The sequence below is a fragment of the Triturus cristatus genome, unplaced genomic scaffold, assembly GCF_964204655.1.
Source record: "Triturus cristatus unplaced genomic scaffold, aTriCri1.1 SCAFFOLD_231, whole genome shotgun sequence".
Classification (NCBI taxonomy): domain Eukaryota; kingdom Metazoa; phylum Chordata; class Amphibia; order Caudata; family Salamandridae; genus Triturus; species Triturus cristatus.
This window is the reverse complement of record NW_028187364.1, coordinates 154,685-181,252: the sequence shown is the minus strand read 5'-3', so window position 1 is coordinate 181,252 and position 26,568 is coordinate 154,685. Positions and strand designations below refer to the sequence as shown.

General features: G+C 44.1%; 1 protein-coding gene across 1 annotated transcript in view; it reads left to right on the top strand.

The window, feature by feature from the left end:
* LOC146771197 (E3 ubiquitin-protein ligase TRIM39-like) overlaps window positions 1-26,568 on the top strand; it is a 52,115-nt gene that overhangs the window by 8,395 nt on the left and 17,152 nt on the right. Inside the window, exons 2-4 of the mRNA XM_085640303.1 lie at window positions 5,747-5,842; window positions 10,518-10,748; window positions 15,801-15,823. Coding sequence (XP_085496429.1) covers window positions 5,747-5,842; window positions 10,518-10,748; window positions 15,801-15,823 — 350 coding nt within the window. The remainder of the gene's footprint in view (window positions 1-5,746; window positions 5,843-10,517; window positions 10,749-15,800; window positions 15,824-26,568) is intronic.

Genomic DNA, 26,568 nt, shown 5'->3' with positions numbered 1-26,568 from the left:
ACCTATGGTTTTTTCAGTGAATTTGCAAGGTTTTTAAAATGCTAATTCCTAACTATAACGTGTGTGAAACCTATGGTTTTTTCAGTGAATGTGTACGGTTTTTTAAATGCTAAGTTACTTTACGCCATTCGTGGCGTGCGCGCCCACTTAACGCAGTTCGTTCCGTGCGCGCGCGGTGCGCTTCGCGCACCGCGCGCCCACTTTACGCAGTTAGTGCCGTGCACGCACGGTGGGCACGCGGTGCGATGACAAAGCAAGAAAGCACGTCAACAAATCTGTTTCTGCTGCTTTCCTCCTTGACTATGGTATGGGTGCCATTTACCACAACAACTTGCGTTATGACATGCAAGACATTTATAGAGGAGATGGTGTGCACTTCAATGATGAAGGGAACAGAGTCTTCCTCTTGAACCTTAGACTCTGCATCGGTACTTACTTGTAGGTACCACTAAAAAATCATTTCATAAACACAACGGCTCTTTTTAGAGCCCCCTAATATCTAAACACTTAAATCTGAATTTCATTTATTTTTTTATTTTTTTTTCTACCGTACGCTTACCGTAAGCTTACCGTACGCGTACCCCGTGATTTTTTTTAAAATCAATAAATGTTTTCTTTGTACTTTACAGTCCTTCTTTGACCCCCTCACAAATGTAAGGGGGTCTGTAACTCTCCTCATTGCCCCCTTTTCTTGTTTTCACTCTTTTTTTTCTGAGTGAAACACACAAAATGGCGGCCGCCGCTTCCTGGTTTCGACCGATTCGAATGTTTACTAAGATCTAACAGCCAATCAGAATCGCGCTCGCGCACGCCACCGTACGCGTACCGTAAGCTTACCGTAAGCGTACGGTAAGCGTACCGTAAGCGGGCTCAGATAAATATATTGATTTAAAGGCTATTTTCTCAGAATCTACTGAACAGATTTACACCAAACCTACAAAAGGCACTTCCTTGACATAGGGACTACCTCTCTGCCAAATTTCTAGTAATTCTGTTCAGCCGTTCGGGCTGTAGCTCGTTCTAAAGGTCCTATGGAAAAATGCATGGGAAAAACGCGTTTTGGGACCCCCCTTTTATCTCAGCCCCCGCTTGACGTATCCCCCCGAGACTTTCAGGGTAGGAGCGTAGCGTAGCGCCCCACCTATTTTGAGAAATTCGCGAGGATTCATCGACCGGCGCCAAAGTTATTCAAAATAGAATGTTGCGGATTTCCTATGGAAAAGGGGTCCTAACTATAACTACCTACTGGCGACCGCCAGTAGGTAATATATATATATATATATATATATATATATATATATATATATATCCAACAACAAGTTTTGCCCTTGTGACAATGGCCTCCCAGAGTGCTTCGTCCTTTACATGAGGGCTGCATCGGTATGGTGAATCACTCTCAGACACAGAAATATGGCTCAACATGTTTCAAGCTTGCGCCCTTTTTCACGAGCCTCCGCTGACATGGAGAACTGCACCCGGTAAGTATGGACACCTGCTCCAAATAATCAAATGTTCCGCCCAAATGGGCGTATTTTTATTCACCCTCTGCCTCTCAGCATTATGGTATTTGCAGTTCCATCTTAGATAAATACCCCAGTGGGTGGTGCCATCGTCCTTCAGCCAGTACAAAAATTAATACCCCAGTGGGTTTGGTGAAAGTAATAAAACACAATCCGTTGCTGTAATCCTGCCGCTCAAGTGGAACACTCTGCTCCCTTCGCGAAGGTGTCCGAACCTACTGACACCTAGGGATCCGTCTCTTTTCTCAAATGGCGGGCCACCATCGCGGCTGGACAGAGCCGCTACATATCCAACAACAAGTTTTGCCCTTGTGACAATGGCCTCCCAGAGTGCTTCGTCCTTTACATGAGGGCTGCATCGGTATGGTGAATCACTCTCAGACACAGAAATATGGCTCAACATGTTTCAAGCTTGCGCCCTTTTTCACGAGCCTCCGCTGACATGGAGAACTGCACCCGGTAAGTATGGACACCTGCTCCAAATAATCAAATGTTCCGCCCAAATGGGCGTATTTTTATTCACCCTCTGCCTCTCAGCATTATGGTATTTGCAGTTCCATCTTAGATAAATACCCCAGTGGGTGGTGCCATCGTCCTTCAGCCAGTACAAAAATTAATACCCCAGTGGGTTTGGTGAAAGTAATAAAACACAATCCATGTTTTCATCCATTTAGATGCATACTGTACATAACCTGTGTTGGCTTTTTATTGGAAATTTTGTATTGGTAATATTTTTAATACTATTTTTCTTGTCTTTTATCTTTTAGGAGGAAAGGAAGGGGCCCCTTATATCTTCACGAGCACTTCACGGGCTCCTACCCTTTTCTTCGTATCCACAGATATGAAATCCGAAGATGAATAGATAAGAAATCACCTCTTTTTTCACACTTATCTTTTTCACAAATTTCTGTTTTGTGTATACATAATTTGTGTAGATGGACTTACAAGATGGTCTGTAGTCAGAACATTCTAATAGAGGCAAAAAGCTCTTTTCCTGAATGGTACCACCACTATGGTGCGAGTATTGATTGGACAAAGATAATAAGTATATGCAACTGTGTTTATATGTTGTTTGGACCATCTTCTGGCCATGGGTCACTATGACGCAAATAATGTTGGTTATTAATTACTTTAAATTGCTGAGATATGGCCACCTTAGCCGTGATCCCGGGAACCTCTGTTTTGGCTTTTCTTTGCACACGAGTCACTATGACGAGCTCTATATGTGTTTATTGTAACAATGTAAAGTTACTGGTCCTTTAAAGAAGTTACGTCTCACCACTATGGTACAAGTATGGAGTCTATGGAAAGTCTATTATCAGTAAATGTACGGTGTGCATACGTTGTGGCCATTTGTCACTATGACGCAAATAGTGCTATTTACTGTGTGAGCACGTGTTTCATAAATTAGCTGAAAGATGGCCACGTAAACGGTGATCCTTGTGGCTTTTGGCTGGCTTTCCGTTGCACAAGAGTCACTATGACGAGTTTTATGTGTTTATTCTGACAACGCATTTGTGCATTTATGCTGGAAACAAATAACAACAACAACAACAAGTAACAAAATAACATAAATAACATGGTTATGACATTTGATGCAGTGCTTTTGCTTCACGTTGCATATCAGAATGTACCTACTTAAAGATGGCCGCCAAAGTCACTCTTGTATGTAATTGACTGAGATCCTAAGTCCTACGACTATGTCTACCAAATGTATTTACTTATAGAGGATTGTGTCTGAACGTATCACTGTGTGACCAAGGGAGCGCGACTCCCGAAACGTGTAACAGTGTGAATTAAACTTGTTACTCGTTACTGCTACTGAGAGTGCGTTGCTTATTTGCAGATACTTTTGGATATATATATATATATATATGAAGCAAATCACCTACAGGTAACCAAATCCTTGGAAAAGACGAAGCGAACCCAGAGTAAATTCGTGCCAGCGTTTATTCAGTGCCCAACACCAATGCCGCCATTATATATATATGTGTGTGATTAACAAAAGGCATCTATATTCCTCCTAAATATCATGCCACTAATCCATACATGCCGATATTTTAGAAGAGGTAAGGGGGAGATTTAAAAATAAAATAGCGGGAGAATGAATTTCTCCCATCGACTTGTATCGAAGCAGTGGCAATTTCAGGCGGGAGCCAACCAATTGTTTGCTTCGTGAGTCTCGCGCCTGAATCAGGTCTGTTGGTGTGTATGCTAAACCTCAGGTACACACATTCAGTGGAACCTAGCCACCTGACGCTACTTCAAAGACCAGCCACACAGTACTCATGATGGGGAGGAAAACTAGCCCCTCCCCAGGCTTTCCGCACCACATTTGCCTTTGAATATCTCTTGCAGTGCCCTTCTCTTGTTTTAGCTGTAGAGCGAAGTCAGAAGATTGTGGCCAGGTTCAGGAAGAGTTCTGGCAATCTGGTGGTTTCTGGGGCGAAGATGACTTTTGATGTGTGGTGGCCTGAGCTAGGACATCCCAGAATAGAGGCTGAAAATGGCGCCGCTCTCCACAACAAATCCACAATATTAATTTTTGTTGTGCAGGGAACACACTTGCTTGAAAACAAAGGAGATTGGGTGACTAGATAAGTGGTTTTACCCTTTAAAATATGCTGCTTTAACCACAAGGGAGAAATATCTGAAGCAGATGGCCTGAAGCATATCACAATAAAAAGAAGGAACATACGTATGCCCTATTTGAGAAAAAATGTATCTGATTTTGCTACTCTTAGCTGAGTTTACCAATATTTATTTACCATGTAGTTATGGTATAACATTTGATACCTACTGCAGATTCCTTTAGGTTTTTTCTGGTATTTTAAATTTGCATCTTTTTAATGAGATTTAGACATTTTCAATTCTTTGTCCAAACATTATTATTGTGTTGCATTGCTGTTGCGTGTGTAACATATGTATGTTTTTGAGTTAAACCAGGCTGCTTGAGCAAGCTTGCAAATCAGTGAATTAGGTATTCTCCACAGTTATAGCTCAAACCAAGACACTGACTTCTCTCCCCCATAGCTTTACTCTCCGATTTCAAACACGCTTTATCCTTACATACATCTGACTGAGTTCTCCCTTAAACATTTTAACAAAATTATTCGTGGGGAGTCTCCAGCTATATATTATCTTGTGCATATTTACCCTCCACTGTTTTCAATAGTAGGTAGTTTTCATTATCCCAATTTCTCTTCACCATTTTAATGATCTATTTACTCAAACCCCTTTCCAATTGACCATATATATTCTGCGTCACAATCCATTGTATAAAGCAAAGATCTGGTCGACGTTTCCTAAATAAACTTTCAAGTGACGCGAGTTGCAGTGGTATGTCTGGGGTAAGGGTGGAGCAGATACTTGCTGGAACAATGAACTCTCTGGAAAATAGAGCCACAAATGATTGACTACATATATCACATAGATATTGCGACTGAGTTCACTGTTTGGGTTAACTTTAATCTGCCCTAACATATTAAGATTCTTGATTTGTTTATGTAAGTTGACTTCTCTTGGTTATTCTGGTGTTAATGAGGGTTGGTCTTGTGTAACATGCTATTACATTCATATGTCTGAAGCCACTATGTATGTGGATACCTATACATTAATAATATAGAGGTATTTAAAAAGTGATGCGAGTTTCAGAAGAACTCTCCTCTTAATCATAGGGTTGAATATGCAGTGCTCTCTCATTCTCAGTAATTCTGTACCCCCGATTAGAGCCCTCTCATGTTGAGAGCTTCACAATTTCACACTCAACTTCTAGGACAGGACCCCCTCTTTCCAAACATTGAAGGACTTTACCCATATCCTTGCGGCGATGTCATTGTTTCTCACTGTGGGTGTCAATGGACAAGGTGAATGGATGAATACATTCAGATTTTATGTCTCAGCCTTGTTTGTGTGGGAATAAGTCAGAATGATTATGGGGAGTTTTCTTGTAATTCCAGAGTAGGTGCTGTTTGTTGAGAATAAGAGTGGGAACCAGTAGATCTTCCACAACAATGTGTAGCTTATCCATTGAAGATCTGGAGTCCTGATCAGACTGGAAGACGCGCATCAAATGGGAAGGGCTGCAGCCCAAACTGAACAATTATGTTGTCAATAGGAAATGTGGTTGGTTTGCTATCGGTCTGAAAGTGGGGGTAAATTGCAAAATTGCTCCCGCGTATCACTGGTGTTGATTCATCATTTTTTTTTGTTAAAATTATTCCTAGAAATTGCTGCAAAGTCGCTTGATTCAACTGAGAAGCAACCTGGAAGATGTGAAGAGATTCGCAACAGATGAGGACAAGAAAAGATCAGAGCTGGAGGTGAGTGTCATTGGCAGGTGGGGTCCCCTTTAATGAGTGAAGCAGCCAGAAGTAAAAGGTGCATAGTATAGGACTTTCCTGTTACTAATGACTAATACAGGGGAAGATGGCGGATGAGTATATATCCCAGAGAATGACCTACTGTAGGAGATGGGGAGCTTACACATAAAGTATCACTGCAGCTCACCAGGATCTAGGAAGTAATTGGAAGCTTACCTTCTAATGACAAATTAGTCTAATCTAATCTGGTTGGATGGAAATTCTGATGTTTGGGTCAAAGGACTCCACATCAGAGGTCCAAGGATGTTGGGTCTGATTAATCTGCCCAGCAAAGAATAGAAATGAAAGGAGGCCATGATGGCTAGCACTTGCCTTCCATCACAATCCAATTTCACTTAGGGCAAACCAGTGGGTTACAAGGGTGTTACGTATAGTTAATTATTAAATTTTACTATTGTTAAAACCATTTACCACTTTCATGAAGTACTAATAAATTAACTTTTTGTTTTGAAAATTGTATAGATTATCAACCTATGGATTTAAAAAAAATTGATACCTTAATAACTTTGCACCTGTTTGAGGAATGCTGTCACACTTTAGCAGACTTTTTTTCCACCGGTTTAATTGTGGAAGAAGTAATGTTTTGCAGGGTTGTCTGAAGGGGGTGTAAAGAGAAAATGGAGGTCCCAAAATATGCTTACATTGGATATATGAAACATATACTTTTAAATTAAGCACTGTGGGAAAATCAGGAGTCGTATTTTATTTAAATTTGGCAGGATTACATATAATGGTGTGCACATGCCTATTTTGTGTAGTGCAGGTATGTTATGTCATTATTTTTATAAGTTTTAATGTATAATGTATTTAAAGTTCTAAAGTACTATTTGTTACAGTGGTATTTTTGTAAAAATGTCGGTATTTCGCCTACCACGGTCATTAGCTGATTAGGTAATCATAAAGTTAAAGTCACCCATGTTATTATGTACACTTTCACCATGTTGTGTGTTATTTCTTCCGATTTAGGTAAGTATTGGGTTTGACATTTTTGACCTAATTTTTACCACCTTAGTAAAGTGGTAATAGGTAGAGCAAAATAGTTATAACTTTCTAGATATTTAAAAAAAAAAAAAATCTACAGAGCAACACTGGAGTACTGCTGCCCCCCAAAATATTTTTGAAATGGTTAACATTTGTTTATAACTTTTATCCCACTTTACAATAGTGTTTTCTTTTGAAGTTGCACCGTAATTGTTAGTAATCACAGCGCTACTCCGTACACTTGTTTTGTGTGTATTTAAATATGTAAAACATTGAAAAAACACTTTAGCACACTATATTAATAAAATATAATGTCTTACAGTGTATTTCCTAATTTTTTTGGGGGGGATCAGCACTACTCCTGCTAAACTCCGTCTTTTTTAAGCAACATATATATAATCTTATAAATATTTTTCCCTACCTAATACCACTTTAGTAAAGTGGTAATAGGTAGGGAAAAATACCACACCTAATACTTGCCTATATTGAAAAGCATAACGCAGAACACATGGAACTCAATGTAAAAACAAGATTGCTGCCGTTAACTTTTGTAAAGGCAGTCATTAGCCAATCAGCTAATGAAATGTCATCGCTGTATACCTCAGGAGTACAGCGGTACTACCACAACCACAGATATACAGCAGTGCTATCATGAGTGATGTCATTGACCATGTCATGAGTGATGTAATGTGCGGGTCATAAGCAGTGCATTGTGGAGGCATAAGTTATAGTTAACTCAGCTTCACAGTTGTACCAGTGAAATATGAGCCTAACTATAACGTCCCTATAACCTTTCTTTTTTTCAGTGAATTTCTAAGGTTTTATAATGTTAATACCTAACAATAATGTCCCTGTAACCTTTGTTTTTTCCAGTGAATTTCTAAGATTTTTCAAATTCGATTTCCTAGTGGAGAAAGGGGGTGGGGCCTCCCATGAGCTCTCAGAAGTCCTGCTGTGTGGGACTTACTGGGGGTAACAGGAGGGTTGTTGGCCCCCAAGGACCCTCCGTATCCAAGGGAACATCAACCCTCAACCAGTAGTGCACCAGGAGGCGCATTTGCAGAGTGGTTGAGAAAGGAGGCGGGCCTCGGTTGAACTCTCAGCAATCCCGCTGTTTGGGGACATACTGGAGGTAACAGGAGGGGCTCTTGGCCCTCAAGGACCATTAGCAGGCAAGGGAACTTAAACCCCCAACCAGTTGTGCTCCAGGAGGCCCCTTTGCAGAGTGATTGAGAAAGGGGGCGGTGCCTACAACTTCCCCCAGGCTGGCCTTTTGATTTTTCTCATTGAGGGGGCGAGGCCCCCACCCCGGGCTGGTTTCGGCCTTGGAGACCCAATCCACAGGTATTTGCCAATACACTACAACCCAGTGACCTCTGTTGGGGACTACGCTACCTCCTGAGGGTGGGCAACTCAGGAGGTAGCAGGAGCCGTCCCTGGAGGTCCCCCCCCCCCCCCCCCCCCCATTAATATATTTCAGCCCCCCCCCTGATTTTTGATAAAATGGCCCAGGGAGGTGGCAGAACATGGGGCTGCGGGGGGGGAGTGGATGGGTGAACGCCACGGCGGCCCAACCTGCATTCATTTTATGCTTAGCCCTAGGAGGGGCTGCAGGGGAGGCCATACGGGCCCCTGCATTATTTTGGTATGATTTGCCCTGGGGAGGTGGCGGAGTGCGCGCAGGCCTAGAAGGCCCACCCGCATACATATTGTTAGGGAGGTGGTGGTCCCCAGGCTTTGGGGGGGGCACATGCCCCTCCCCGCATTCGTTTATAAACATTTGCCCCATGGAGGTAACGGGCCTCCAGAGTGCGAGCGTGCTGTGTGAGTGCACCCCACATACATAAAAAACAATGCCCCGGGGAGGTGGCAGTTCTGGGGCTTTTATAAACCCTAGGAAGGGGGCCCCAAGGACCCCCCACCTATTTCACTAGCATTGGTCCTGGCCCACCTGGGAATTAATTAAAAACAAGCATGCAATTTAAAAAAAATGCTTCTTTGGCCTGTCGGGGACCAACTTTATGGGATCTACCCCTTTTCTTTTTTCTTGGTTGAAGTGTCGGAACTCTGCATTTATCTGTAGGAGCTCATTTTTCGTGGTCGTCACGGCTCCAGATATCGCTAGCTCTGTTTTCTTACATTTCTTAATACCCACTCAACGAAATTAGACCACAATCTGAGTAACCTAATCTACCTTTCTGCCAAATCTAGTGTAATTCTATCCAGCAGTTTGGGCTGCAGGTGTGTCTAAAGGTCCTATGGGAATTAATATGGTAAAACACACTTTTATATACACGCCTTGTTCTCAGTCCCCAATTGACGGATCACCCCACAACTTTTTGGGGGAAAACTTTGTGAAGATTCGCCAATTGGCACCAAAGTAATAGGCAAGTCAAAAAATGCTTTTACATGGTCATGACTAGAACTACCTACTGGCAACCGCCAGTTGGTAATGTGTATATATCTCTATCCGGTGCAGGTAAGTGAGGTGAGGCAATGCTGGGTACCACTGTGCATTGCCATTCCTATTGAATAACATTGGCTGGGCCATTGCAGAAAGGTGGGCCCACTCCCTGAGAACCCAGCATAGTACAAAAGGGGAAGCGAAGTGTGATAACAAACATAGCCCAAGCTCCACCTATTGGAATAGCTTCATTTTTGTTCCTTCAGTCTGACAATGTCCTGGGTTCTTGTGAGTCAGTGTCTGTCTAGGATGGTTAATTTCGGAGTCAGGTACTCTGGGTGGAGGTGTTGGGGTGGGGGGGGGGGGGTGCTGCCTAGTGTCTTTTTAGGTGATGGAACTAACCTTAAAGTTGCGACAGAGCCAGTTGAGCTGAAATGTACACATTTCTTCAGGTGTTTAATTGGGTGTGCTGGAAGGATGCCTTTTGATGGGTACCTTGGGGAGTGGGAGAGGAGCAGGGTAATGTAGAGTAAAACATAAAATAGGGCATTGCTGCTATACATATAGCTAAAATGTAAGACTAGGCAGATACAGACATTGGGGGAGAAGAGATAATCTTTTCTGGGCTTCAAAGTATCCACAGTTTGCAAACGTGAATACCATCGAACTACACCATGAGACTGTAGATTGAGAAGTGTAAAAAAGAAGAAAAAAACAGGACAGCAGACCTCTTCCATCTATGCACCCATGATGTGGAACCACATCCCCCTATCCATCATGACCTCCATATAGTGCTTCAATTTGAGAAAAGAGTTAAAGACTCTTTAAAGAAAAGTACATCTTAATTAACCATCTACAACTCATCAACCTCTCCTATTACTTAACGTTGTGCAGAACTGTCCCCATGTAAAGTGCTCTGCCCCTTTTGCCTAGGTTTGTGGCACAGAAATGCCATATACACGTTTCCTCGTTATCCGAGTATTGTCTCGAAATGCAGTGGGACAGAAGCCGCAGGAGTTATTTCCTTTAACAAATGAATATTTTTCTGTCTAGAGATGTGATATGTGACGTCACTAGTGAAGTAACCAATTACATCATTTGTGATGGCACATGTCACAAAATGAGCTATGAGCTATGTAATGTCATGAGTGAATTACTACTGACTTCATGTTAAAAAGATCTGTTGGTACTTTCATCAGCTTGAACTAATGTCCACCTGTTTTTTTTCAGGGTGAATATCAAAGCCAAGCTGAGAAAATCACAAGAACCTTTGAAGATCTGCAGAAGTTTTTAGAGCAAGAAAAGAAAAACATACTTGGCAAGCTGGAGAAGGAACATACAGAACATCTACAGAAGATTACTCTGAAAATGACTGACCTGGAGAAACAAAATGCCTCCTTCAAGAATCTGATCGAAGAGCTTGAGCGAGTGTGTCACAAGCAGGATGTGGAGTTACTGACGGTGAGGGAGTGTGAGGGTTTACACATGTACACATCTGGAAGAGCTGTATTCTCTACTCATGAGATGCGGAGCTCCTGGAGGTAACTGGATTAGAAATCTACAGCAGCATGACTTGTCCATGCCCCAGTGCCCTGGAGGGAAGTGTCGGAGCAAGCTATGGAGTTAAGGAAGGTAAAAGGGCTCCAAAATCTACAGATCTAGAATAGCTGCATTCCTTCTCAAAGTGAAGTGTGAGCCCTTCCATTCCACACGCCAACAGTATGTCTCTTGATAAAGGAAAGAGAGGATGTTGATGTCGGGGACAGATTATATTTGACCTGCAGAGATTCTAGAGTCTGAACTCAATAGTCTGTATCGGACTATTGCAGTCTGCTTGCCTCTAGTAAGTGTGTTCAACCTTGATTTGACATTGTCTTCTTTTAGGACTGCTCATCTTGGAAGCATCCTAGACCAGATCATATCATATGTCTGTTGGGCATACCTTAGTATGTGTATTATGTTAACACGCCAGTTATAATCACCTTGGTTTTTCTGTGACCAACTTTAGCCATGTCTTTTATCCCATCTTTCCTACCACTATCTTTCTTCCCCCACAGGTTTATCCTCCCATAATCTCCTGTTCTCCCATTAACTCCTTCGCTCTCCAGCCTCACAGCGCTTGGTGCACGCACACTGGACACTCACAAGTGTTTTCCTCCTATTGCTTGCCAACACTGGGAAGAAAACAATACATAGAAACGCGCAGGCCGCAAGACCCGCTGCTGCATTATTCCCATGCAGTGTGTTTGCCAGCTACTTGCCTATATACTTCCCTGACATTTGACCTCTGTCTTTGAATGGACAGCAAATGGGAGGGGGCAGTTGAGCAATTCCCTCCCTGGCCTTGCCCAAGGGCTTGGGAGTGGGGATGACACCCGTGACATCTCTCCTTGCCTAGGGGAGGAGAGAGGTCACTCTATATTTGTATCAAGCAGCTTCAGCGTTTCCTGGTGTTGTGTACCCCCCAGGCCCTAAATCTTAAACTCTCGTCACCTGATCCGAGGTTAAATAGTGGAAGGTGTCCCTCACTCCAAGCCCCAACAGAAACAATCAATCGATCTATCAATCAGTATCTGTATAGCGCAGCACTGAAACCCCTAGGGGTATTTGGGCGCTGTGGATGCGATGTCTTTGTCAAAGAGGCAGGTCAAAAACAAGCAGAAAGAGTGAATATAACGTGCAGAGTGTGTAGAGAGAGGAAAAAATAGAGGGCAGAAGTGGGCAGGAAAATTAGCAGAAAGCGAGCAGAAAAGAAGGCAGAAAACGAGCAGAGGAGGCACAAACCTAAGGCAGCAGAGGATAGCGGACTGAGGGCAAGCTGGACAGGATAACTGTCGCAGGGGGAGCTGGCATGAGGACCTGCTTTACTCCTGGGAAGGCATGTACAACTCCTATGGCCTTGCCCAAGATTGATTGATGGAAGAGAACTTACCTGCAGGAAGCATTGTTTTTACACCCACCTCGCAATGCCCAAGATTGAGTGGAGTCTTTGAAAAATAATAATGGCATTTGACAGTTTATCGATCCCTCCCTATCACCTTGTTCCAAAAGGGCGTGGGATGAAGTGCCAGCTAATAGCCACCTATGCAGACAGTTTGCAACTGAGAGCAGGCTGTAGGGGTGAGTAACAGGTGACTCACCCCTTGTGGGCTGCTGCTTTCGGGGCTCACGTAAGCGCAGAACAGGTTCATTCATCACCTACCTGCCTCTGCACCAAGAGACAGGCTCCTCTGTAACTCGATGAATTGTGCTGGCCAGCTGCCTAGCTGCCAAAGTTTCAGATTGCTATGTGTGACTTTTTCATAATTCTTCTCCGCCTCCTAGAAGTGTCGCTGGGCGGGTCGGCAGAAAAACAATTAAATTGATTCCTGCCGTAGCCAGCTTTTGCCCACTGGATGGTCCCAATCCTAAACCATCTTCAAATCCTTACCTGAAAACTCACTACAAAGGGGTATGAATATCTGGTCTCCTCTCACATCTTGGCGAGAGCAACAAATCTGATTTATTATCAATGCCACAATGTATTTATGTTATTGTTTGGTTTGGGGGTTTCTTCCTTGTGAAGCCTTGAATATGTCTTGCAAAATTTCCTTTAATGCTTATTTAAGTTTGACATACATAAAGCACATGATATTAATGTACAGAATGCTTACCTGTCCAGGGGGGGGGGGGAATAAATATGTTAAAACCAATAAAAAATATTTTAAAAAAAAGAAAACTCACTACATTTGTCCAGGCCACACATAAATGAAAGAAACTGTCATTCAGCAAGAAGCTCTTGACCATCAATCTGTGAGAAGTGCCAGTAAATGCGTATTAAAAGCATTGTAGCAGTGCTGAGGACTATCTCTTCCAAATACTCAGTACCAGCTATGCTTGCCTATTTAAAGCAGTGCCCTCAATGGAATCCAAACTTGTGGAAGGGTTACAGGGGTGGGGGGAGGACCTTCTATTGGTAGTGGGCTTGTAGGCACTGTTTTTCACTGCCATGGGACATGCCTGTTATTCTACCAGCCTCCTGGAATGATGGCTGCCTCCAAGTACCGGTAATTCCAGGGGCTGTTGTAGGCAGGGGTGGATGGATGACCGATATTATTTCGAGCCAATCGTAATGAGGTACAGAATGCTTTGTGGCCTATTTAGGCTGCTATAGTTCCTTCTACAAGCAGCAAAGAAATGCAGTCCCCATAAACAGTTAGTCTCCACCCCAACCACAGGGAAAGATGCTGCAGATAGGACACAGCTGACAGACCCCTTCATTTCTTTGGACGTTCATTGACTTAGGATACAGACCACTAGCACCCCTGTATCTACCCCTGTCCTACCCTGTCCATTCCTTTCTATCCCTCCAAAGCTTGCTCCCCACTTGCCACTCTAGATAAGGCCTAATGTCACAACGTCCTTTCAAAATGTTTCATGTATCCCAAAACCAGTGTGCTGAGAACTCATAATACAGTAGTCTCCAATCGCTCCCTCAACCATTTCAGTTTACATGCATACACCATCGCTAGTGGTCACGTTTCCCAGGTCCACGTATGAGGTGCTCCTGTAGTCCTAGTCTTAGCTGTGCGTTTTGGACTTGTTGGCCCAATTTTATATAGGATAAAACAGGACTACAGATCTCATGATGAAAACACCTGGTCTTGGTGAGCTTCTCGCAAAACTTGGGAGCTCTGAAACTGGCACTTCTGTTGTCTCTTTTCAGAGAAGCCTTCAGTTGAGAGGCCAATCATTTTAAGGGAAGAAAGTCTCAGCGCCCTCTTCAACCAGTCTAACCAAGTGTGAGGCGCCGATGGGTAACGTGAGCAGTTCCTCTACTCCAAAAATACCTGAAGACTTGATGTCACCAGAAACCCCATGTTCCAAAATTGGGGTTTTATTTTAGAAGTCATTTTCTCAGTTGTGTTAGGCTAGTTAGATCAGTTAAAATTAACCAAAAATACAATTCCCAGGATGCACTAGGTTGATATAGAAAAGGACAGGGTTCGACTATGGAGACATCTGGTAGCTTTACATACCCCAGGCTCTGTGCTGCTCAGTCAAACGCAACATTTGAGCCACATGTCTCTGTATTTCCCTTTGTTTTGTTCCCGTGTGCAGGATACAGGACAAATGCTCGCTACACACCTGCGAGTCACTTCCCTCCCTTGGGACCTAGCACCTCTCTTGTTCAATATCTCTTCTAGGCGCAGGCTCCATGGAGCCCCAGACTGTGCTCTTCTTTGAGTTCTGCTCTCTATTTTCCGGGGCTGGCCACTCACCCTTTTATTCCGTGCCCGTGGGGCTGGCTAATGTGGGAGCCCGGTCTGAACTGCCTCTTACAAGCTTCAGTGTGAGAGGGATTAGCCAGGGGTCAAGCACAATCCCCGAGCAAGAGGTGGGAGAGAGCGGAGGGGAAAGTGAGGGGGGAGAGAGCGGAGGGGAAAGTGAGGGAGGCCAGGGAAGAGGGAGGGGAAAAAGGGGGATAAAGGGTCAGAGATAGGATGGATACCGAGAATGGTTCAGAAGTCAGCAAAGGAATGAAAGTGGCGGGGGCGACGAACGTGGATGGCGGAGAGGATATGTAGTGAAAGAAGAAAGTAAACCATAAAGCAAGGGGAGAATGAGGGTGAAAGAGGCAGAGATCAAGTAATTCTGTTCTCTTATACTGCCCCTATTCAAAGATAATGGTGAACTTTTTGCCTCTTCTCCTGTCACGTCCCACAGTGCCAGACTATATCATACAATCTAACTGGGCTCCGGCTAGGCTGTCTTGTCTCGGTAGTAGCCATTGGGCACTACCTCGATGTGACGTCAGGCCTGAGAGCCGCGCTGTAAGAATCAAGACTTGATACATTGTAGCAGTGAGCCTCAAGCCTGACGGAGCAGCGCGCACATGCTACGGGCTGCCAGCTTCCACACACTCCAATAAACAGTTTTAGGCAGCGCTTCAGTGACGGCTGAGACACTATGCATACGCGTGACATTGCATTTCAGTGCAGTGATGCGGAGCACCATACTGAAATGCTTTAGTTTAACGCCTGATGTGTAGCAGAACTTAAGCTGCTCTATTGTGTCTTTACCCATGCCTAGCGTTGGTTTGCAACAAGGTGTGCAAATATTTGTATATCCGTATTTTTGAGGAAGACTGGGAGGAGGGAAACACACAGATCTCTGAGCATGGCAGGTGTATTGACATTCCCATATCATAGACACTTTTGATCCCCAGACTGGTCATTTCTGGGCAGTGTAGTACTTTGCTGTTTTAAAGGTAAAAAGGGAAATCCTTTTGTAAAGTGCTCCTCTTCATAAGTGCATTGCGTGGCACCACTTCACATATATCAAAGAAGGAGGAAGAGAGTTACTGCCTGTTGAGTTTTAATAAGAATCATTGGACTCACAGGCACAAGATAAACTTCACTTCCTGTCTTCTAGTCATACTTTAGAATGTTATCAATCTGGCAAACTACACCTAGATGCTATATATGGATTGACACTGACTTGTTCTCTCTGTTTTTGTCTCCCTCTCTCTAGGATGTGCGGTACGTCTTGTACAGGTATGGTTATTTTCTCAGGTAAGGTCTTGTAAAACACACACCTTTCTCAGCTTTTTAGGTTCCCCAGGTCAGTTGTAGCCCACTTTACTGTAAGATGTCCTTTTTATTAGGTCTCACGCCTGCGTAGAAGTGCTTGCGCAGGTCCGAGGTAATTTGTAGGTGAAAAACGGGGAATCTAAGCTGACCTAGGAATCGCACACGCTTGTGCGTTTCCTTTTCAGCTACCCCATTGGCCTTAGCGTGCGTCTTTTAATGAAAGACTGCACGCTATTGGCCAAAGGCGGGCGCATTGCTCCGCCCATGGCCTATTGGTGTCTATTACGCGCATGGTGCACGTAATAGACACCAATAGACCGTCACGTGGTTTCAATTATCGTGCCCAGACACAGGCGTGATAATTGAAAGCACATGCCTCGCGCGCGCACGTCAGGTTTACAAACGTGGCCTCAAGGAGAAAGGCTGCGCATTCATGTGTCTCCCTCGGACAAAGAGGGAAGGGAGATAAAAAGGAGGCCGTCGCCATGAGTGCTTCTTACCTCTCCACTACTGCCCTCCTACCCTGCCCCCGCTCCGGCCGACTTCCAGAGCGCCTTAAGGCTTCTTTTCAAAGAGCCCTCGACAAGTCTATTGTGCACCTGTGTCTGCAGCGAGCCGAGCGCTCCCAGCAACGGAACACCTGCTCCAGGCTGTAGGGACCGGACCTCAGCCCGCCCACACAGCTCAGGAGGTGGAGCGCCTGCTGCAGAGATCTGTGTTTACCATGGAGGCCTGGGGGGCAGGGCTGGGAGGGTATTGTGGGCAGCTTGCCGGGCAGCATGCCTAACAGCCGTCTTTACGATTCCCACCTCACTTAAACTCTTATTGTTACATTATTTAATAAAAACGCCTGTTATCTAAGCCCTGAGAACCAATTCGATTTGTGGCGTTCGCCAAATATATGAATATTATTTCAAACTATAGGATTTGATTTCAGACAAGGAGCGCAGGCCACTGAAATCTCCTCATTTCCAGGCACCCTTTCCCTCAAACTTTCCTTTCTTACTGAGTGAGTGCTACAGCTAAACAAAGAGGCCATGCACAGAATAAGTTGTTTTTATTGTACACGTACCTAAATGTCATAGATCTAATTGTAATAATACAAGTGCTTGCTGTTCTATCATGTACATATTTTCATATTTGCACACATACAGTCCGTCTAGGAGTCCATAAATTGCGCAATAGTAATATCTATCATTCACAGCACTTAGAAGCAGAAGAGGCACATGAAGCGCTATATAAAACAAGTGAAGTTGTTATTGTTATTTTCATTATTAGAAATCATTGCCAGCACAAGAAATATGCAGCTCTGCCCTTTTAGGACACGTTCGTTCAGCTAATTACTTTTGTTTGTGTTAACTTTTTATATCAATCACCACAAGATCTCTAGTTCTTGTTTTGTAGAGCTCAAACATGTCATGGCCACTTCAGGGGATTTTGCATTAAAGTTATGTGAATGGATATAGATGCTAATTTAAAGAAAGTCTCATAAATGAAAACAGAAACTTCTTGAATCAGATCTTTGGTGTGAGGTCAAGTTAGGTGTTCAATTCCGAGCTTTTGGATAGAGGCATAGAAAAGTATATGGGCCCTAAACGAGCTATCGATTGCCCGTTATGCCACAGGCATGTAGTGCAACTTTGTTGTTTTCCTAAAATATGTTTTTTTATGGGACAAGGTTATTAACCCCAACCTGTAGTACCAAACCCAGCAAATGATAGTCCAAAAGGAATCCCGGGTCAAAACCAGCAAGTAAACAAATCTCTCTACCTCTCTCTCTCTCTCTACCGCTCTACCTCTCTCTCTCTACCGCTCTACCTCTCCCTCTCCCTCTCCCTCTCCCTCCTCTCCCTCTCCCTCTCTCTCCCTCCCTCTCCCTCTCACTCCCTCCCTCTCCCTCTCTCTCCCTCTCTCTCCCTCTCTCTCCCTCTCTCTCCCTCTCTCTACCTCTCTCTACCTCTCTCTACCTCTCTCTACCTCTCTCTACCTCTCTCTATCTACCTCTCTCTATCTACCTCTCTCTACCTCTCTCTATCTCTCTCTCTCTCTCTCTACCTCTCTACCTCTCTCTCTCTCGAAGAAGAAGAACCGGGGTTTAACCCAGTGGCGTCAGGGGCACGCCTAAGATCTTCGAGTTCACCTGTCTTGGTATACAGAGACACGGAATAATTCTGGATGGCATCAGAGACCAAGTTTATTAGCTGCAGCTAGTAACAGTGATCCTAGAAATACATCACGGTGTAAATTCTCAGGAGACTGCTCATTTTACTAAGGCGAGATGTCTCCTTTTATACCCAATATTCACATTATAAATGTACACCCACTGCACAAAATTTTAGCCAATAAGGTAAATTTTCAAACAAAGTGTCACATAACGAAAACTCAATTTACAGTATCCCAACCCAAAAGTTAATTATTAGGAATGTCCCAAATTCAATCTCCACAAGCCGGGACAAACCTATAATTGAAAGCATAACCCATGTAATGAAGAAACATAAAAAAAAAGCGGTAACAGATGCTGAACAAGATAAGGCATGTGCAAGGAAACTAAAAGTTAACGATGTCCTGAACATTGATTGGCAATCTCAGACAAAGATCGATCAGGGAAATTAGCTTTGCGGGGTCAGTTTCAGGTGCAGAGGTCAGTTTCTTACAGTTCATTTCAGAGTCAAAAAAGAAACCTAGTTAATGTATACATGAACTAAGAAGGCCAGGCCACTTTATTCGCCAGGCTACCTTCACAGGCCTACGTGAGGGCAACACAAAATGGAGTCAGACTCTAGAATTACAGAACCTCAGACCCTCCTTTTGCCATTACGTAGGCAATAACCTAAGACTCATGTTAATCTGAATCTAGGTCTATATCGATATTCATTAGGTCATCAAGGTGTTGCTGTAGCAGCATCTTATTATTCTCTACTTCTCTCGGGACAGGTCTCCGAACACACATAGTAGCACAAAGACTACAAATGGCGGGACCACACTGGATGCAAAGACAACAAGAGAAAAGGATGGTTAAAACCATACCAAGGAATGTCAAAATCTTCCATCCCCATTTGGACAGAAGTCCCCAAAACCATCCCGTCAATGACCAGTCTCCTTCATCTACATGGATAGACTCAGAGATTTTATACAACCTAGAGATGGCTTGGTACACTGTAGGGGCATTATCTGGTATGTAAACACAGCAACTGGATCCAATCAATTTACATACTCCTCCTCGATCTGCAAGTATGATATCTAATACCATACGGTTCTGCAAAGTCATAAGGCGGTCCACTTGAAGCTCAGCTGTAACATTACTAAGTGCACCTGCTGTCTCATTAATAGTAGCTTCAACAACGCGGACAAGCTGTCGAATATGCCTACTATTGATCATAGGACCCCAAAAGGGCAAGAAGCCCTTGAAGAAATCTCCTACTTCGTGTGCTGCGGTATCTTCCTTATTGAAGACACCTCTACCATATCTCGTTCTATGATAGTCTGAAACAGTAGTGTATGTAGGGGGAAGTAGAAACGCCACATAACACGTTCCTGAAAAATCAGGTGGCAACCATGTGTAGGCTCTGTCATGACAAACAAAATGCCTTTAGCTGGCACAAACGGTGGAGAAGTCCGAGATGAATAGACATAGGTTTGAGCACACACACTCTTACCTAGCTGAGCTTTCGGATTCCGACCATTACCTTGAAAACAAAAGTGGCCTCGGTGGGGTACAATCCAAATAGGGGGAGACCTTTTTCGTCTCTCCTTCTCTGTCAAACTGGTACTATATCCAGTCACGTTCCAACCAACGTAAGCCTGCACCTCATCCTTAGGGATAGCATTATATGCATCAATATCTCGGATCATAGCTACTATTCCCCTTATTAGGGCACTATTGCTCGAGTTATCTTTAAGGGAACGCAAGGGGCGTACCTCATTTGCATAGATAAACATGGTCTGAAAAGCCCACACAGACCCATTAAAAGAAAAAGGCAAAACCAAATATGGCTTACCTTTATCTGTCTTATGAGGCATAAGACCACAAACCCAACAATTAGTAGTATTTACTACTAATTGATGCTGATGCAACAACTGTATAAACGAGTTGTTGACAAATTCTGATCTCCTTGTCTGTTCATGTTCAGGCAACGTATAAAACTGGTGCAAAGAAACAGTAGTGAAAGAAAGCATAGGTTGGGAGGTGGGTGCAGATGTCTGTTGTATAGCATAGACAGTCCAACCCACACAAGCTAATGTGATACTTAAAAACATCAAAAAGCACAATATTATAAAACATTTGCTATGTATCAATGTACAAAATCTTGTTTTAAGATCTATTCTCTCAACATCTCTTTATTTTATTTATTTATTTATTTTTATCATTTATTAAGCGCGAACAAATGCCCACAGGCGTCTCGGCGCTGTACTGTTATTACTCTCCCGGTGATCTTATGAGTTGTTAGAGGTTAAATAACCAGGTCTTCAATTTTTTCCTAAAGGACATTAAGTTTGAGCAAGATCTTATGGTTTGCGGGAGTGTATTCCATAGTCTTGGGGCGACTACTAGGAAGCGCCTGTCTCCCCAGTTGACTAGCCTGGTCCGTGGCACTACAAGATCATGTAGTTTTGCTGATCGTAGTGTTCGAGTGGGGACATATGGAACCAGATGTTCACACAGGAATTGAGGCGCTTGAAGGTGCAGTGCCTTGTAGACAATGCATAAAGTTTTGAATTTTATTCTGTTCCTAACAGGAAGCGAGTGGAGAGTCCTCAAGGTCTCAGCCACTGGCGCAAATTTAGGAATATCAAGAAGAAGTCTGGCTGCTGCATTTTGGATTGTCTGCATTTTCTTGATAATCCTGACTTGCGCATTCCCAAACAAGCCATTGCAGTAATCCAATGCTGACAAAACCAAGGCGCTGATCAATGTTTTTCCCACGTTTTTTGGAAGGAAAGGGAGAATCTTCCTAACCAGCCGTAATTTATGGAATGCCGTAGAGGCCGTTTGATTGGCATGGGCCATGAAATTTAGATTGTCATCAAAGATGACTCCTAAATTTCTCACCTTCGTGACCGGCTTAGGTACCGCTCCGAAGGAAGAAGGCCACCAGGTTGGGGACCAGCTAGGATTGAGGTGGCCAAAGGTGACCACCTCGGTTTTATCAGAATTAAGTTTCAAACTGTTTGCTGACATCCAGTTACCTATGGCCAGCATACCTGTTCTGAAACGCTCCGCCACTGCTTCCCCATCATTTCTGACAGCCAGTATCAGCTGTGTATCATCTGCATATGAGGTAAGGTTCATCCCATGCGCTTTGATGGTGTTTGCGAGGTCCGACACATATATGTTAAATAGCGTCGGACTGAGGGATGAACCTTGAGGTACCCCACATGGCAGCGATAGCTCAGCGGATTCAAACTGGCCCAGTATGACAGACTGGGATCTCTCTGCCAGAAAAGACGCCAATAGATTTTTTGCTAGGCCTTGCACGCCCATTTTTTCGACACGGTTGACTAAGATCTTATGGTCAACCGTGTCTTTCAGTTACAACAGACTCCATCCTCTAACGTGCTGCTCGCGGCAATTTTCCTTCTTCACTCAAGTGTGCGTCCAGGCGTCCTAGACGTCCCTAGAACCGCAGACCTTTCGTCAATACGCGGGCCACCCCTTAAGTTCTTATACCGCGACCCTGCAGCTGAACCCGGATGGTGGTTCGAAAAAGAAAAATAGTCTCTTGTCTGAAAGAGTGTAATTCACAAAAAATTCAAATTTTATTTGTCCTTTTTAGACCTTAAGTTGTAGCGTTCTTTACCAGGCACAGTTTGATCCTGAAAGTTTGTCTCTGGGTGCGTAGTATCAAGTCTCAAACACGGCGGCACAGCTTCTTGCAAGACTTTATCATCTGCACGTTCTGACTGAGTCCATTCCAGATGTGCATCGCTAAAAGGTACAAATCTCGTAACCCTTTCACTCTCGGAATCGGCAACACCTTCCTGGACCCACTTATCGTACGGTAAGGGCAAAGGTATCTTCTTACAATGGGTACCATGTACCCAGTTTTTCTTGCCGAACACCTTAATAGCAGTCCGAGTTGATAACAGGACTTGGTATGGACCGGTCCGTCTTGGTTCCAAGTTCTTTGACCTCTGGAAATTCCTGGTTAGAACCCAGTCGCCAGGTTGAATCGTGTGGCCTGCGTCTACAGAAACTGAAGGCAAAGTGTCATGGACCTGTTGGTGAAGAACACGCAATTTAGCAGTCAAATCATGTAAGTAGTCAACCAACATAGGGTACTCGATATCACTGTACTTCTTAGACCTCGGCACACCCCAGACATTTGCCGGGCGTCCAAAAACAATCTCGTATGGGCCAAGTCCCACGCGAGAATGTACTGTCAATCTCGTGGACAAAAGTGCCAATGGTAAGGCATCAGGCCATGTAAGACCAGAGCTCGCTTGCACCTTGGCCAACTTCAGCTTCAGAGTGCCATTATAGCACTCGACCAGGCCTGCTGACTGGGGGTGATTCGCAGCGTGAAATTTCTGTTTAATACCCAGACCCGCACATACTTTCTTCATATTCTGACCCACGAATTCACTTCCATTATCACTCCATACCATCCTCGGCAAGCCATATCTGGGAAAGAATTCTTTAAGCAAAACCTTGGCTGTGGACAAGGCAGTATTATCCTTTAGGGGGTAGGCCTCTATCCATCTGGAGAAGGCACAAACAACCACAAGGACATACTTCAAGTTATTGCATCTTTCCATATTAATATAGTCTATCTGCAGCACCTCGAACGGATACGTTGGAGGAGCAAAATGACCCGCTGGAGTTGGGGTTCCCTTTCCATGATTATGCATCAAGCAAATCATGCAGTGTTTAACCAAATTCTCAGCACACTTAGGAATTCCACCATTCTGCCATACCGGAGCCAACAACTTACATATCCCTTTTGAACTAATGTGAGCTAACCCATGAGCCATAGTAACCACCGGAAGCACATATGCATCCGGCAACAACCATCGCTGGTGCTCTGACAACTCAACCCAACAGCCTGTTGAATCAAACATTCCCGTACTCTCTCTCCACATACTCAATTCTTTCTCAGTAGCTTCTGCCTGAATCATCTTCCCACTTTCTGTTGTATCTTCACACATTCCTCCTTCTACAACCCATCTGGCAGGACCTGCAACATACATCCGACTCGTCACATCTTTCGCCGTTTCTCTCGCTACTTCATCTGCAAACGCATTCCCTTGACCCACATCATCCGTAACCTTCTTATGCGCACTACACTTCACTATCGCAATTTGGGTCGGTAAAGTAAGTGGTTCAAGAAGTTCACTCACTAATTGTCCATGCTGAATTTTCGTTCCATGGGAAGTAAGAAATCCTCTCTCTTTCCACAAGCGACCAAAACTGTGAGCCACGCCAAATGCGTATTGGCTATCAGTATAAACATTCACTCTCTTTCCTTTTGACAACACACACGCTGTAGTCAATGCTATCAACTCCGCTGCTTGCGCTGAATTCTGTGCAATACGTGCTGTTTCAACAATTGTGTGCAAAGTTGTGACAGCATATGCTGCAGTCGTCTCTCCATTCGGAAGCTTAAAGCACGAACCATCTACCCATAGGGTACCATCAGGATTCGAAAGAGGAGTATCTTTCAGATCAACTCTACCCTTCGTTTCCTCTTTTGTCCGGAGAAAACAGTCATGCTGTTCCTGAGCATCTGTCTCTACAAAAATTGGCAACAATGTAGCTGGATTCAATGTGTTGCACCGCTTGATGTGCACATGGCTAGCCAAAAGCGTCAACTCATAACCTGACAAACGCGCACTGGTAAGATGTTGAGTCTTCGTTCTATTCAATAGGGTATCCACTGCATGTGGGACCATCACAATCAATGTATTATCCAATACCAAACCAGCAGACTGTCGGATAGAAACAGCCGCTGCCGCTGTAGCTCTTAGACAACTAGGCAACGCCCTAGCTTCCGGATCTAAAGTAGCTGAAAAATACGCACATGGGTGCTGCTTGTCTCCAAATTGTTGCGTCAACACTGACAACGCACAACCTTCTCTCTCGTGTACATAAAGTGTAAAAGGTTTACTGTAGTCGGGGGTACCCGACACCGGAGCAGAACGCAATGCATCACGCAATTCGGAAAATCTCTTCTGACATTCGTCAGACGAAGGAAGAGGGTGTGGTGTGTCCTTAAGAGTAAGTGCCAACAAAGGTTTCGCTAGAAAAGAAAAATTCGGAATCCACTGTCTACAATACGAGGTGATACCTAAGAAGGCACACACCTCTCTCTGTGTTGCATGGCACAGTCATTTGGGCAATCGCTTGAATACGCTCTGGGGTCAATCGCCTTCCCTCCTTCGACAACAGATGACCTAAGTAGGTCACTTCTTGGCGGCAATACTGCAACTTTGAAGGTGACACTTTATGATGAAGGTCAGACAGGTGTCGCAACAAAGAAAGAGTAACTTCTTTACAAATCTCTTCATCATCAGCAGCAACCAACAGATCATCAACATACTGGATAAGAGTAACACCAGAAGGCAATGCAAGAGTATCAAGCTGAGTTTTCAAAGCCTGACTGTAAATGGAGGGACTCTCACAATAACCTTGAGGAGCGCGCTTAAACCGGAAACTGCGGCCTCCTAAAGAGAAGCCAAAAATATCCCTACTTTCCTCAGCAATCGGAATACTGAAGAAAGCGTTCTACAGATCAATAACAGAAAACCAAGCAGCTGAGGCAGGGATCATAGTCAATAAAGCAGTAATTTCCGGGACAACAGGAAACTGTGGCACAACGATCTTATTGACCTCTCGAAGGTCGATCACAAACCGATACACAGGTGGCTGAGAAGAGTCAGTACGCTTAAGGACAGGCAGAACAGGACTGTTGCACACATTACCTCTCGTTTCTTCATCCACACCTTTTTCAACCAAATCATAGATAATCGCTAAGAGAGCTCTTTCACCATCCCTGGAAATTTTGCACTGGGGAATGCGAGGTAATTTAGCATTCAACTTAAGGGTAACAACATAGGGTGGAATCTGCAAGAGACCAACATCATTGGGACCTGTAGCCCAAAGTGTATCAGGGAGAGAACGCAGTTCCAGTGGAAGACGATCCTTAGACAGATACAGCGGGGAAATCACTTTCTTATCCACCGTAAGATGTACTCCCGAAGGAGAACAATGTAATGTCGCATGCAATCTTTTCAACAAGTCCAAACCCACCAGATTCTCGCCACAGCCCGTCGTTAGAATAAGAGGAGCCTCCAATTCACGAGGACCAATAGAAAGGGGCAAAGGACAAGAAACCGGATTACGAACTGGGGCGCCAGAAAATCCTACTGAAACATTGGTCAAGCCAGACAAAGGTGCATGATAGAACTTTTTGCTGCACCAGTATCCAAAAGAAAAGGTCTGCCACACCTGATGTAATCACCTCAACATAAGGTCCACTCTGGTCTACTGGAACTGACACTACTCCCTCCCTTTGTCCATGGCTGTCCTAACTATCATTAAAACCAGCACTCTCACTTCCAACATAATAATCATCAGTGTAGTACTGAGCGGACTGGACGGTCGGAACATTCTGTCGGTCAAAATAATTCATAGAATTCTGAGGGGAAAAGAAACGTTCATTCTGGGGAAACGTACCACGTCCCCTACCCCTAGGTACTTGTTGGAAACCACCACGACCTCTCAGACCAGACATACCATTCGCACGCTGTAGCAAGATCGGGCAACTATTCTTGAAGTGACCTTCTTCTTTACAATAAGCACACTGATTAGGGCCTAACGGGAGTCGCGAAGCAAAAGACTCAGGCTTCTGCAACAGTTTCTGAAACTGTGGGGGTTGCTGAAACTGGGAAGGTTGCTGAAACTGACGCTGATTAGGGCGAGGCAGATAAGCCTGCTGCAGAAGAACTTTCGTTTTTAATTCTCTAGTCTTCTTCTCTACTTTATCCTTCTCATCTTTATCTCTATTCTCATAGTATTGTGCAGTAGCCAATATCTGAGCCGAAGAAGAAACAGCCCATGAACTCTAAGAGTCCTTTAACTTATTAGAAAGTTCAGGAAGTAAATTAAAAACAAACTTATCTACAAACAACCTCTGACCACCTTCTGTACTCATATCCTGACCACTATGATCAATGAATGTTTCCTCAAACCTAGTGAAGAAATCAGACACACTCTCGTCTTTCTTTTGTTTGCATGCTGCTAACTTGTCCCAATTCACCCGCAGAGGAGGCATCATAGTTTTCATTAAATTAATAATCCTACCAGGTAGTTCTGCAACTAAGGGTTCAGGTTTGGCAACTCCTACCTGCCGACCATCTGCAGCAGTAATATTAACCCACGTATCTCCTAACTCTGGCGCGTGATCCTCGTGACGGATCTTCACCCACAAAGGTTGAGGAACTACATTACCCATCAACATATCTATGTCAGCTAAATTCATAACACACGCATCAACTGTCTGAGACAACTCCTTATAATAACCAGCAGGATTTTTACGGGGGTCAGGCAAAGTCTGCTTAAGAGCCAGGACCTCAGCTCTCTTCCAAGGGACATGCACCCACACTCGCTGAAAATGAGCCGGTGCAGCCGCAATACCATGAGCGGCATCAGCCACAACTGCCTCTCTCCATACAGGGGGAACCTCCCTCATAGGATACTGCTTCACTTTTCT